At 54.5% G+C, this 15,067-nt stretch overlaps 1 protein-coding gene across 1 annotated transcript in view; it reads left to right on the forward strand.

Annotated features, from left to right (window-relative positions):
* The window catches only part of LOC125961111 (collagen alpha-1(XIII) chain-like), a 34,148-nt gene that overhangs the window by 13,139 nt on the left and 5,942 nt on the right, over positions 1–15,067 (forward strand). Inside the window, exon 2 of the mRNA XM_049697324.1 lies at positions 8,411–8,480. Coding sequence (XP_049553281.1) covers positions 8,411–8,480 — 70 coding nt within the window. The remainder of the gene's footprint in view (positions 1–8,410; positions 8,481–15,067) is intronic.

Genomic DNA, 15,067 nt, shown 5'->3' on the forward strand with positions numbered 1-15,067 from the left:
GCCTCTGCCCTTCCTGGCTGTGTGCAAGTTAATTCACCTGTCTCTGTCTCAGTTTCCGCGTTCATGAATGGGCTGCTCTGAGTGCTGAGTGAGTAAATATGTGCAATACTCCTGCCTGGTTCACTAGAAGCACAGTATTACATCAGGTCTTAGCCCGTTTCCCCTGTATCTGGGCCCCTCCCCTGGTCAGTTGCTGCGCATCCTCAGATGTCAGATCAGCTGTCACTTCCCCACGAAGAACCAACTTAGTCGGTACCCCAGGACTGGCTCTCAGCACCTGGCCCCCGCTGGCCAGAGCTCTGATGACACTGGCTGCTTCACGTTGATGTGTGTGGTTTGGAGACTCTTATGTGCCCCTCCCTAGAGAGTAAGCTCCATGAGGACAGCCTCCATGTCTGCTCCGCTCACATGTGGGTCCCCGGCACTTTGCGTGGCTCTGCTGACATAGGTGCTCGATACCCATTTGTGGAAGGGAAGGGAGTGGGGGAGAGGCTCTGATTTCCGTCCCAGCACTCTTGCCCCCAGCCCCTCCCCACTCCACTGTGGGGGACCCTGCTTCATCCTGCCCTGGGTCCATGGATGACCTCCGAGCCCCTGAAACCGGAGGTCCTAGGCCCCATGCTAACCCGGCTCCCACCCACGTCTGCACAGTCCAGGGCCCAGCTCCTTTCTCCCTGGCAGCAGCAGAGACTTAGTTTAGCTGGAAGAACTTTCTCATATGAAGGCTAGAAAGTTCACACAGGGACAGGCGCCTCCTTCCCCAATTTTCTGATCTGCAGAGCCTGGAGCAATATCTCTCCGTGGTTCTGGTGAAGCAGGGTGGCAGGGGCAGCTCGTGGCATCTGGAGGATCCTCCAGCCCTGCTTCACGGCCCTGGGAGTCTATGATCAGACGCCAAGTCCGTTGCACAAAGAGAAGGGGAGGGGGGGAGGGAGGGAGAAGACAGTTCCTCAGGCCCCCCACGGCACCCGGTCCGGCCCCCAGCACACAGGCTCCCGGAGCAGACGGGGAAGTCCAGCTCTGGTGGGGGTGGGTTGAGCGTCTCCATTTCCTCCGCTTCGATTTCACTCGGCTCTGCTGCCTGCACTCCGGGGCATGCAGCCACACACAGGCCTGTCCCCTTAACAAAACCCATCTGTCCCTCTCCTGCAGTCCCTGGGATTCGGCCCACAGAGCCAGCACTGTGCAGCCCTGGCCCTGCCTCCGTGCCTTTGCTTTTCTCCCTGGATTGCCCTCCCCCACCCTCATCTCCATCGAGCTGAATTCTGCCCAAGCCCAGGCCAAAGCCCACCTGGGACCACAGGGATAGATCCTAGCGGGGGACAGGCCTAAAAGTAAGTAATTTGGTTCAAGTGTGGCTCAGAGACACCAGACCAGGCCCTTCCCTCAAAGGGCCAGCTCAGCCTCCAGTGGGGCACCAGCCCAGTAGCAGCTATGGCACAGGGTAATGAGAAGGCTCCAGCAGCTGGAATGGAGCACCCACTGTGAGCCAGCACTGTGATCAGATGCTGGCACAGGGGCCAGAGCTTTGCCCAGCATGCTCATTTCAATGGGCAACTCCTTCCTTCAACTTCTAGTTCTTGTGGTCAAAAGGCAGGGTTGCAGACAGGACCCTCCATCACCCTCTCCTTTGTGGGAAGAGGGGGTCTGAGTTTCCCAGGAGGGGGAGGGGCGTGACCACATGTCGGCAGCAGTGCATGAGGCCAGGCCAGGCCAGCCTCACTGTGGCAGGTGGAAGGAGGCAGGCCTGGCACCAGCTCAAGAGAGAAGTGGCCTTCATCTGGCCGCTCAGAAAAACAGGCTGGCACAGCAGGTGCTCACCCTTCTTCACATCTGGACCCCTCTTTTTGTTTTCTGATCCCATCTCATTTTACCCCTCCAGCTGTCCAGTATGGTCCAGTGGATAACTAATAGTATTCCTATTTTATGGATGAGGAAACCAAGGCCCAGAGGGGTTCCATCTCTCTCTTAATACACAGTTAGTGGGAATGCCGGGACTAGACCCCAAGGTCCTGGCACTCCCAAAGATAACTCAAGCGCGTATCCATATTGCCGAGCTCCCCGTGGAGTATGCTTCATCAGGGTTTGGGGGCCAGCTGTGCTAACCCAAAAGAGAGTCCCACCACAGCCTCCAAGGGCAGGTGGCTTCTAATAGGAGTCATACACTAATACCAAAAATTAACTATTAAATGCTAAAGCACTTAGCCCAGTGCCCGGTATATACTGCTCTGTATGTGTAGCTACTGAATATTATTATTAATATTAACTCCTATTTAATAATTCCAGCTGGTAAGTGCTTCATGGCTTCCAAGGCACTTTCCACGGCAACACTTAAGAGGTTGGCAGGTGGGTAATATCCCCATTTTGCAGATTGTCCGAGAGGGCAGGTGCCAGGCTCAAGGTCATGGCTGTGGAGTGAGGAGCTCACCTGGCCTCTGCTATGGGCTCCCTCCTCACACCACAACTTGGACCCACCCACATATTACAGGGGCCCAGGTTGAGCCTGAGCCCTTTAAGAGGCCTGTGGCTGAGCGTGGGGAGGGAGTGGGCCCTAAACCCCAGGCCAGGCCGGAGCTGTATTCTCTGGGGAGAGTAAGTGGCCACTTGGCATTTTCCCTTTGATACTGATACAGGCATTTTAATAGGTGCAATGATCAGGCTGGTGGTATTTCAGCTCTGGCTGTGTGGGGCATTCCAGGAGGCCCTGGCTTGCAGCAGGGGTGAAGCAGGAAGGCTTTTCTGTCCAGGGCCGCTGGAGGTCCACCCCAGGGCCTCAGAAAGTTTTACACCTGGCCCTGAGCCTCAGCCTGGGGATTTCAAACCAAGGGTCTCAAACTCTGATGCCTAAGGGGGCCAGGCTGGTGACCTAAGTCGGTGAGACTGGCCGGGGGTGGGGTGGTACTCTGGGTAGCTGGACAGCACATGCCCACCTAAAAGGGGCAGCCGTCACTCAGCACCACCCGATTGTTACCACAGCCCAGTGTTGCCGGATCTTCCCATTTACAAGAGAGATCAGAAATCTAGACCTACATGACATCTCCTAAGCAACAAATATTTATTGCGCACCTACCATGTGCCAGGCCATGTTGTAGGCACTGAGGATATAGCAATGAATGAAACAGATCAAAATATTCATGTCCTTGTGGAACTTGCTTTCTAGGGATGGAGACAATAAGCAATATAAATAAGCCAACAACAACAACAGAATCTGAAGGAGAAAATAAAGCAAGGAGGAAGGCTAGCGAGTATATTGCAGAAGGGCACTGGGGACCGGGATGGGGGTGGGGGCCTCATGGAGAGCGAGCCAGGTGGAGGGAGGGTAAGAGCCTGGTGGGAGTGGTCCAGGGGAGAGCAGGCGAGACACCCTCCTTCAGGGAGTTTTTCTAGGAAAAGAGTTAAACAGGGTCCATGAGGATTTTTCATTTATTTTTTATGGTGGGAGGAAGAGCAGCATGTTTGCATAAAGATTGCATCAGGGGTGGGCGAGCGACCACTAAATCCCACTGGAAGGCTGTTTTTGTAAGTACGTTTTTATGGGAACACAGCCGTGCTTCCTCTGCTTTTCGCCTACGACAGTAGAGCTGAATGGTTGTGACAGAGATCATGTGGCTCACACAGCCTAAAATATTTACTAGCTGGCCCTTCACAGAAAACCTTTGCTGACCCCTGGTGTAAGTGACCCAGGATAAGGGCAGGAGGGGGGACTTGCCTGCGTGCTGGTGGAGGGTTGGCCTAACCTGAGAGCACAGATGCAGGTGGGCGGGTGTGCCTCGGGGCGGGAGCCTCTGGAAGGGCTCTTCTGTTGCTTCTGTTTTCGTGGTCATCAGGTGACAGTGACATTGGGGTTGGGGAGACAGAAGGTGTGAGAACTACTAGGACAGTGAGATGGAGGGACTGGGGTATGCTTGCTGGGCTTTCCTCTGAGATAATGATCGTGAATGAAGTGAGGCCAGTCAGCAAGGCTGGGCCCTTTCCCCAGCTTCATCTGCTGCTTGGGTGCTGGAGTGGGGTAGGTGGAAACGTTGCATCTACCAGGTTTGTGGCTTGGCCGAGAGCATGTGCTGAAGGGGCAGGGCATCAAGACAGCCGCGGGTGGAGCCTGGGGAGTGATTATAGTCACTGGCCACAGAATTAGAGCTGAGAAGGAGGGAAGTGAAACATGGCAGGCGAGGAACAGTGGAAAGGTGAAAGGACCCGTGGATTGAAGGACCAGGGGCTGGAAGGATCCCTGGGGTTGAGTATTAGAAGGAATGAGCTGCAGACGAGGGTCAGTGGGTGGGGCTGAGGCCCAGACTCTCAAAGGGCTGTGATGATGCCCCGATTTAATGCTTTTCAAAGATAAACACTGGGCGGGCCGAGAGAACACACACACACCCTGAACGCAGCCAGTTTCACACCTCTGTGTCCCCGGTGGCTTTGCCCTCTCACACGTCTCCTGCCCCTCCTGATGGACGCTCCTGATTCCCGCATCTACCTTTCTCACCCAGGCCTCTTTCCTGAGTGCTGGAGCCACATGTGCCCCTCCCACCCGGACCCTTCCACTAACTCAGCTTGTCCTCAACCAAAGTCATCACCTTCCACAAGCCTGCCCTCGCCCCTGTCCTTTCTCCATGGGGGCATCTCGGCCACCCACAGCAGAACCCGGACCCTACCCCCTCACCAAGTCCACCTCGTGCTCTGTCCATTCTTCCTCGTGCGTACCCCTTCCCGTCGCCCGCCGCTCTCCGTCGTGCTGCCAGGCCATAGCCTGGACCACCAGCACCTCTTGGTTGGGTGGGTGACTGACAGCCTTCAAAGAGGAGCCTCAGCCTCCAACCTTCTCACTGTCCTTGTCTGTTCTCAGCATGCTGCTGGAGGGCCCTTATACCAGCCAAATTTGACCATGTGCCTCCTCTGCTTCAAACCCTTGCTTGGCTCCTTCGGTCTGGACCCTTACCTGGGCACACAGGCCCCCATCACCCACTCAGCATTCAGAGTCTGCAGTCAGCTGGACGCTTCTCAACGTGCTTCTCCCACGGGAGGCGCAAGCCCCTTTGCCGGTGGGGATGGTGTCTTGTTCTCCAGTTTGCAGTCTCTCGATTAGTAGGAGCTCCATGTATATGGGATGAATTGAACAAAAATACCGAACTTGAAGGTGGAAGACCTGGAATTTCAGCTGTCTGTGGCTTACCTGTTCAAGGCAATTCCCCTTCGCTCTCTGAGTCTGCTTCCTTTATTGTAAAATGGGGCTGATTTGTGGCCTGCCTATTGCACAGGGCGCCGGTGAGGGTCAAGTGAAGGCTCAGGGAAGGTGAAAGTCACTCCAGGTTTGCCTGAAGTGGAGGTTTGTGAGCAAGAGGCTTATCGGATCAACATTGGAGACGGCGAGGGAGGCAGGGTGGGCAGAGGGTCGAGCCGTGACGCGGTCACGACAGAGGCCTCAGCTGGTCCCGTGGGGCTCTGCAGCTCATCCTGAATTGAGGCCTAGGGATCAGACGGTATCTATGAGTAATTGGTTGCGGGTTGCCGGGGGAGTGGACATGACCCCTGGTCAAGGCAACTGCTTAAGGTGAGAGTGGTTCCTAGAGAGGAGCTCAGCCATCAGCAGCCAACATACCTGGCACTAAGGGTGAGTCTTGACCCTCTCCTGACTGGGAGACCCGGATGGCTCACCACAGCATCTGTACTAGCTCTAGATTTTTATGGCTGTCAGTAAGCCATGGACATGTCAGGAATCTGTGTGCTGCTAAATTCAAAGTCTCTGCCAGCACCCAAAAGATCTGCCCCCCCACCACGTCCCCATCCTTCCTTCCTCACCCGAGTCCCTCCTGGCACACTGTCCCCTATCCTCCTCCTCAAACACTCGGCACACAGTCCCGTCTCTGAACCTTCACTTCTGCTGTTCCTTCTGCCTGGAACACGCTTCCTCCACATCTCTCTACGACTCATTTCCTTACTTCTGCCAGCTCTCTGCTCAAACGTCCCCTGCGCAGAGAGAACTTCCCTGACCCCCGAGTTTAAAATACCACCTTCCGTCACTCTCCGTCCCCTTACCCTGCTTTATTTTTCTCTGTAGTGCTTATTGCTGCCTGGGTTATATATTCATTTGTTTCTCTATTCATTGTCTGTCTCCTCCACTGGCAAATAAGCCCCTTGAAGAGCCCACAGGTTGTTGGTGGGAAGGGATGTGGAAGCAGGTATGTACAGTCCCTTCCTTGGAAAGTGGTACTAGTGAGCTAGGCTCAGAGCTGGGCATCACAGGGCCTTCCACCAGACCTTGTCCTGGTATGTCCTTGGTTTGCCCGGTGGCCACTCTGTGCCCACCTCGATAGTCATCCACCTAGTATTTGTGTGCCAGCCTCCCTTTCTGAGTGACGGTCTCCCCTTTGGGACATTCCTCGCTTTCTCCTCCTCCTGTGTGTTTTGACCTCCAGCCCCCTTCTGCTCTCCCCTCAACACTGTCGATCTGCCCCTCCCCCAACACACACACACACAGACACACACACACACACACGCACACACAGGCACACACACACAATGGCTGAGCTCCCTCTTCCAGGGGGGTTTGTACACACCCTTCTCCAGCAGGATGGAGTAGACTTTATATCAAAAGGCCTGAGTTCTCATCCCACATCCACCACATACTGGTTGTATGACCTTGGGCAAGTCACTCAGCCTCTCTGAGCCTCACTTTCCTTCAGCAAGAAATGAGGTCACTATTTAACCTACCTTAGAGTTTGATTATGAGAAATAGATGTGATTCCCTGTGAAAGCAGCCAGCTTGGCGCCGGTACACAGTGGGCGCTCAGCAGACATTAGTCTGATGTGAATCCTCAGGAAGCTTTCCTGACCTTCCCTCTCCACTGCCAAGCCAGAGGTGACACCACGTCCTACGACACCTTCCACGTGACTTCCTTTACCTTTCACCCTGAGTGGCAGAACTCCACAGTAGTGGGAAGCCATGTGCTGGGGAAATGCTTGCGGGGAGCCAGCCGGCCTCCTAAGCGGTTGACAGGTCAGGGTGGGGACCACAGTGCACAGGAGAGCCAGTCACAGCCAGCCACACAGTACAGGCCCCATGGGCCCAGATCTTCCAGTTTTTCAAGAGAAGTTAGAAACACAGACTTCCATGTGAAATCAGCCTCTTCAAAACACTGGGGACAAATTCAATGAAAAAAAAATCACTGGGGGAACCAAATAAAAATACATCTAGGGCTTCCCTGGTGGCGCAGTGGTTGAGAGTCCGCCTGCCGATGCAGGGGACGCAGGTTTGTGCCCCGGTCCGGGAAGATCCCACATGCCGCGGAGCGGCTGGGCCCGTGAGCCATGGCCACTGAGCCTGCATGTCTGGAGCCTGTGCTGCTCTGCAACGGGAGAGGCCACAGCAGTGAGAGGCCCGCGTACCATAAAAAAAAAAACAAAACCAAAAAACATCTAAAGGCCAATTTGGCTCTAGGACCACCAGCTTCTAACTGCAGCACTAGCTTCAGAGAGAGGGGGTCCAAATCTCAGCCTTCCTCCCCTGTGACCTCGGCCAGGTTAGTCTCTTCTCTGTGCCCAGGTCCCTCACCTATAAAATGAGTGTAATAATAGCTAACATTTATTGATGCCTCCTGGGCACCTTTCTTTCTGTGCACCAACTTCTTTGATCCTCTCAGTAACCAATAAGGTCAGGACTGTTATCAGCTCAGGGGCCAAGAACTGCTAGGATCCCAGGCGGTCTGACCCAGAGGCACACCTGTTAACCTCTGTCTTCCCCCCACCTCACCCCGCAATCCCCTCCCTCGGTGGTGGTGAGGACCGAGGCGCTCAGCGCTCAGCGCCCTGCCCTTTCCAGGTGTCAGGGCTGGCAGGTGTGTACCTGTCATCGGTTCATCTCCACGGATGTGGCAGGTCCTTGAGGGCAGGTGTCTCAGTCTTCTTGTTGCCGCATCTTTGGGGCCTTCCAGATTGGCCCAAGGATAGGCAAGCTGGTGAGAAAGGGCTCTGATGGAGGGACAGAGGGCCTGCCTGTACCTGGCTCTGTGAGCAACACCGGAAGGAAAGAGGTCACTGTCCCTGCTCCCGGGATCCACAGGTGCCCAGAGCTAGACAGGAAGCAATTAGCAGAGAGCCAAGAAGAGCAGGTCGTTGTGCCCGTGAGCTGCAGGAAGGCCACACTGCTTTATAGGGTCCTGTGCTCGAGTTAATTTCCTTCAGAGCTCTCCGAAGACATCAGACCCCGAGGTTACCAAGACGGGACCTCTCCGTCTGCTTCTTATTATCCAGATGCCCGGTGGCCAGCCTTTGATCCAGGACCAGTCCCCCTGCCAGCCCCCAGGCGGCCCCTCTCCCCCGCCCCCTCTCTCTCCCACCCCCCAGCCCCCAGCCGCTTTCCAGAACTTGGCGTTTACAACTCCCAGTGACCGCTCTTCTCTGTCTCCTTGTGCAGAAATGGAAGCTCCACTCACGGAGGCGCCGGGAGACCCCGAAGACGTCTCCAGGGTGTCACTGCCCGCCAGGTAAGGAGCCCTGCGAAGGGGTGACAAGGATGGGGACACACACCAGAGGCCCTCTCAGTGGCCATGCCACACCCTGTTCAGAGCGTCACTTTTCATTTGGAAGATGGAAATGACAGTATCCTTGATGTTCACCCTCCATGTACCGATTGATTGGCCCCATCCCCCATCCATCATTCCTTTGCTTATTCAATCTTTCATTTATTCATCAACTCTTCTATGGGCCAGGTACTGTGCACACCGGGCTGTGAAATCAGGCAAGATAATGGGTGTGGCAACTTGTGAGGTGTTACGTGGAGTTGAAGAGAAGCCCGCCACTGTGCCTCTCGCTCCTGGCACATAGTCGGTTCAGAAGCGCTTGTTGCCCAAATGAATGAATTGCCCTGTAATTGCAAAACCTTGCCCCAGCTAGGTGGCTTAGGGCCTGTGTGTTCACCGCCTGGTATCTAGGCCACACACACACACAAACAAGCTTAAGGTTGCTGCGTGATGTGGTGTGATCAAGCTGACCAGTCCAAGGTGGATTCCGAGTCTGCCTTCGCTGTTTCCTACCCTGTATGCGCAGCTCCCTACCGAGGACGTGTTCCAGTGCCCTTCCCCTGTGCTGTGTGGCCGCCTCCTTACCACATCTACTCATTCAGTCCCAGCTGTGGCCTGGGTCCCGAGCGCAGAGGTTTAACTGCATTGTCTACAGTTAGTAATATTGACAAGTCATGGTTTTCTAAGTTACCCACCATCGTTATTAAGCTACGAGAATGACAGATGGGCAAGTTTCACCGTTGCCATGAGTCATGGGAATGGGTTGCACCCCTTTGGGGCTGAGGGAGGAAGCTGAAACAGGGTGTGGAGCAAGGTACCACTCCCGAGGAACCGCCGAGGGTTTGCCCTCAGAGTGTGGCCCTGGATGCCCGCTGTGGCAGGACACTCCACTGGACACAGAGGCCGAGGAGCCCTAGGAGGCCCCACTCAGGGTCCCCAAGCCAGGGACAAGAGGCCGACAGATGCTGAACACGGGGGAAGTGGAGGGACCACATTCACTGGAGCGTGAGTGGGCTGAGTCACAGTTGGGAGTCACAGTTCAGGTGCCACGGGAGCTGGTGAGACCGTGACGGGATTCAGTTGGCCTCAGGCAGAAGAGGGTCATCTGGGTTAATTAAAAGGGTGTCTAGGAGCCCTGGGAAGCTCCCTCCCTCCCTTGGGGTCCCAGAGATTGAGCCATGGGATCTGTGATGGCTTTTGGGGAAAGAATGCCAGGATTAATGAGATGAGATGAAGGTGAGGGTGTGTTGACGGGGCCTGGGCAGAGCAACTGTGTGCATCGGGGTTTGTGGGGCAGCCCGCGTTTCAAACCACCGTGTCTATCGTCCTCGTAGGTCTTGGTCAGTTGCAATTGTTCTTGCTTGAAGTATAGAATGCTGGTGAAGGGCAGGAGACTTGGAACCATGGAAGATCTAGGTTTGAATTCCAACTCTGACATCTACCAGCTGTGTGACCTTCAGAGAGTTATTTAACCTCTCTCTGCCCCGGTGGCCTGGTCTGAGAAATGAGGATAATACCCGCCTTGCAGGTATATGGCAGAGGTTCAGTGAGGTCCTCATAGAGAGTACTTAGTACTTCCCTGATTCCTAGTGAGCACTACTGTTATTTTTTTTGTTTTTCTCCTCGATTCCTCTTGCACTTTAAAGATGCACTGAAATCCTTATCAAACACTGTGTCCCGGTGTCGGGGGCACATTTACGGGCAGACAGGCTCGTCCTTCTCCCTTCCCCGCCTGATTGGGTTTCTCATGTCCTGCCTCCATTAAAGTGGGGGCCTACCAATAGGTATCCATTTAGTGCTTGGGAGAGTCTGACTCGGATGGTCCTGGGAGGCTGAGAGCTAGGAAGGGATGTGGCAGGAGGGAGGAAGGACTGGAAGGGTGCTTCAGCTCTTGGATGGCGAAGAGGAAGCTGTGAAGCAGTATGAGCCGCTCAGAGGTGGTGGAGAGGAAGGATGCTCGGAGGTACTGGGGGGGAAGAAGGGCTTGACGCCGGTCCTCTGTGCGAAGGGCCACCAGCAGGGACTGAGTTGGCCAGGAGATGGGAGGAGAGTGAGCAGGGGAACCTGTGAGGGGTGTCCCGAGTGTCGGAGAATTCCCCAGAGGGCAGTTTGGCCCGAAGTATATAGCTCAGAGCCAGGTGAGCAACACCGGGGAATATAGAGGCCCCAGGCGGAGGCAAAATCAGAAGGAGAGTAAGATGCTCTCCCAGCATTTTGCAGAGTCAGCAGGGAAGGACTGGAGGGCTGCACAGAGGTGTCTCAGACAGCAGAACGACAGAGTAAAATGCATCTCCTAGGATGGGCTGAGTCCTGCTGGGTCCCTGAACCTGCCCCCTCTGCCCAGCCTGAGGCTTCGCACCCTGTGGTAAAGGTACCTCCTCCACACTAAGGCCTGGGCCACATGGCTGCCAACCTTGTGCTGAGTAACAGCGGTTACTGCCCCTGCCCCTCACTGGGCACCCACTCTGTGCCAGGCACAGTACTGAGCACTTGACATTGACGGATGGCCTTCTCGGGAACGCTGGAAACAGGCACGGTGGAGTTCTGGCATTCTGAAATGTCTGCGGTCCCCAAAGTCAGTAAAGCACCACTCTCATCCTTGTACGCGAACCATGCATCTGCGATTATCTCCTGAGGGTCAGAGTTTATAAACCACTTTATGAACCATTTTAAGGCTCCTGATGCTTGCAGAAGGACTTACACAATTGTAAAGTGCCGCAAAGCATTATTCACTTTTTTTCTGGCCAGCGCCTAATATTGTGCTCCACACATAGTAGATCCTCAATGAATGTTCAACAAATTATCATCAATAATTATTGCCGGGTGATTGGAAGCTTTCCGGTGTTCTCCATCTGACCTCCGGTTGGCTTCTGACGCCTCTCCCCCTCCGAGACGGCTCTGACTCTTGCCTGATGCTGAAATCACTTGCTGTTAGGACACAGAAAATAAACACACACTCTTCCGTCCCACTGTGGCCACTGGATTTGGAACCTAGAGCCCCAGACCTGTGCCTGCCCCCAGTTTTCCTCTGCAGCCAGCCGGGCCACGGCTGGAGCCCTGTGGTGGGTGTGTTCTTCCTTGTGGCAGCCTCGGGCCCCTGGGCAGCATCCAGAAGGCTTGGGACACATAATCGTGGGCAGAAAACCCACCTCTTTCCCTTCCTACTCTGACCTCGCCAGCATCCTCCCAGGATCCTCCCTGTCCCAAAATAGCCATCTACTAGCTGAGATCCTGCTGCATCCTGCTTCTGGGCTGCATGCACTGTTTGCCAAGGGAGGGATGGGCCTGCAGCCCCGGAATGGGATGCCAAAGGTCGGGCCTTGTTAGAAGGGTCACAGTGGCCAGAAGTTCAGAGGAATAGGTGTGGGCCATTTGCAAAGCGTTTGGCCTGGTGGGACAGGAGAAGGGCCTGGGAAGACATATACAGGCTGTGGGACTTTCTAGGCCACTTGAGAAAAATACACAGATCAGGGAAACTCCCCATCCTCTGTCCCTGTTCTCAGTAACAAACGAGGAGCAGGACAATATAGGCTTCAGTCGGCAAGGAAGCAGCTACTTCAGGCCCGCCACGCTGGGGCTGGGTGGGGCGGGCATCAGGCAGGACGGTCCGTGGTTGCACACACAGAGGGAGCCGTGACCAGCTGAGCCACTGGAGCAGATCCCCTCACAAGCTGGGCCTCATCTCTAAGGCGAAGAATAGGCCAGAGTCATGTGCTGACCACCAAGCCAAGAGGTCTGGACTGCAAGAGCCAAGGCAAGGGGGTGATATGGTCAGGTTTGGGCATGAGTGCCATCGCCCGCACTGGTCCACAGGATGGATGGAGAGGAGAGAAGATGCCTTCAGCCAGGCTAGTGGGAGGGGCAGTAGCCATCCTGTGGTTTAGGACTGCCGACGTGAGGTGTGCACGAAGTGCGGTGGATCCCAGAGGAGCCTGGGACTCTGGGAAGACTTCACTGAGGAGGTGGCACTGGAGGGTGGCTGTAAGGAACAGGAAGCAGGTGGGAAGGCATATAGTTATAGACTCAGCTGCCCCCAAAACCAGAGACACCCCACCCCACCCGGGATTCCAACAAGGTAAAGGGGGAGGTCTCTTCCTTAGCAGGCCAGAGGACAGTGGTCCAGGCTGGGAGGCTGGCCCTGCCATCTTCATCATGTGGCTTCCATCTCTGGGCCCCTGGCAGCTGCTCTCTTCTCACCATCAAATGGCCAGTGTAAAAGGGAAGGGGCCCAGGGGAGTATATGCCCAAACCCTTAAGTGCAAAACCTGGAAAGAAAAATAAAACATGCATCACTTCTGCTCAGAGCCCATTGACCAGCACTTAGCACATGGTTACCCCCCAGGTCCAAGGGAGGCCAGGCAGTGTTTTTTGCTGGGTGGCTGTATGCCCAGATACAACTTTATTGTTATGGGAGGTAGGAGAACAGATACCGAGGAACTCCGCATAGAGGGCATTCCAGGCTGAATCACGACACGGACAGAGGCTCAGAGAGTGAGAAAAAGGCAGGTCTGTTTAGGAATGGCAAGCAGTTGAAGGAAGCTGGAGCATAGAAGTAGTGATGGAAAATATGGGTGGAAAAAGACAGCAAAGGGACAGGCTGAGGAGATCTGGCTGTCTCTGTTCAGTGGGGGGCAAGCGGTTGTCATCCTGAGAGTGGTAGTGTTTTGGCAATGGCCGCCTGCAAGGCTTTGCTGAGATTCTGCGGCTGCAGCCAGGCTCATCAGAAAATGTGGCAATTGCTTAATGATGTCTGATATGATAGGAGTTAATGTGCTGCTATGCCTGTGCCCTGGCTCCGTTACCCCACAGGAGATGACGTGGTGTCAGAGAGGTTTGGGGAAGCGGCAGTGTGACCTGATCCAATAGATATTCTAGAGCAATAACTAGGAATGACGTGAAGGATGGCTTAGAGGGTAGAGAAACCCCTTCCAGCAACAAAGTCTGTGATTCTGTGAACAGAGCTTTATTTTCTCATGCCCTGCTATTTGTGTTGAGGTTGGAACTGCCTCTCGGGCTTGGTTATTTTCCGTAGGTGGTGAGAGCTGGTGTCCACATGTCCTGAAGTCCTTCCTTTGTCTAGCATGGCCCTGTTTGTCCTGGCACCAGATTTCACCCCCAACAGTCTCATGGTGTTTACAAGGGCAGAGCCTATGGCCAGAGCGTCCATCCCTAACTGGGCTGCAGTAGAGCAGATCCGTAGCCCCGCTTTCTTTGTGGCTCTCCTTATTTCAGACTTGGCTAACACAGAAAAAGGGAGAATGCAGACCAAAGTATCCTTTGGTGCCATTGGTGAAGAAAAGGATTGCAGGGCTGGTGGTTGTTTTAGGGAGGACGTTTAAACTAAAGAAATACTGTTTTCAGGTACCTCAGAAACACTGCTTTACGTGTAAATAATTGATGGGTTAATTCTGAGTCATTCTTGGCTATTCCTTAAAACACATCCCTGAGGACCAGTCTGGGAAGAGACGCTCCTATTCAAGTCAGACTCTCCCTTGTTCTGCTTTCACATGCTGTGTCAGCTTTGTTCCCCCCTCCCCCGTCCCACCTCTTTCTCCTGACTTTGCAGTCCTTTGCAGACCCATCTGACCTCCCAGATGCTCAGGCTGCAACCCATTGTGGCAGCATCAGTGTCCCCTTCTCCCGCACCTCCTATGCTCCATCAGTTCCACTCCTCTGCTCAAAAAGCATCCGTGGCTCCCTAGTGCTTATATACACCCCCTACCCCAATGATAAGCCCACCTTATCTCTCTAGCTTAGTCTCTGACCAATATTCCACCCTGCTGTACTCCTTTTCCTTCAGTAAAATTGGGCTGCTCACCCGCCCTGCCTGTACGCTAGTGTCTTACCTGTTCGCATCCACTCATGCTGTTCTGGTATCTTTGTTCTCTGTTTCTACCTCATGAACTCTTCACCCCTCCAGGCCTGCTACAGCATCCCCCCGCAGTTCCTTCTGTCCTTCTCTCCCAACGTAGTTCTGCTGTTTGGTTACTGTGTTAACATAATGCCTGGTGTGTGCTCAATGCATAATCCAGGCAAAACCACGGCCTGCGACAAGTAATTTGTCTTCAAATGAGAAGTGAAAACAGACCTAGACGTATATACCTGCGAAGGTTTCTCCTTGGCCATCATCGTTAATGATTTGATGTAGGTTCTACAGGTGCTTGACAGCAAACCTCAGTATGAGGCACTTACATAGTGAGAGGAGCCTTTGTGGGTTTCCAGCCAGGGAGAACCTTCCCCGCCTGCAAACCCTACCAGGCAGCCTTCTTGACATCTCCCCCTGGGTGGGTTACCGGCCATCCATCCTCAAAAGGCACATGGCTGAAGTCAGTGTCTTTCCCCCACACCTGGCCCTTTCCCAATATTCCCAGTCCTGGGGAATGGTGCCGTCAGCCCACCTGGGCTGGAACCTGGGCATCAGCCTGGACACCACCTTTTCCCTCCCATCCCCTTCACCACTGAGTCTCAGGATCCCACTCCACCGATTCCCTCCATCTCCACGACCATCACCCTTGTCAGGCTGCCACCATCTCTCACCTTACTCGCTGCAA

The sequence above is a fragment of the Orcinus orca genome, chromosome 14 (genome assembly GCF_937001465.1).
Source record: "Orcinus orca chromosome 14, mOrcOrc1.1, whole genome shotgun sequence".
Taxonomy (NCBI): domain Eukaryota; kingdom Metazoa; phylum Chordata; class Mammalia; order Artiodactyla; family Delphinidae; genus Orcinus; species Orcinus orca.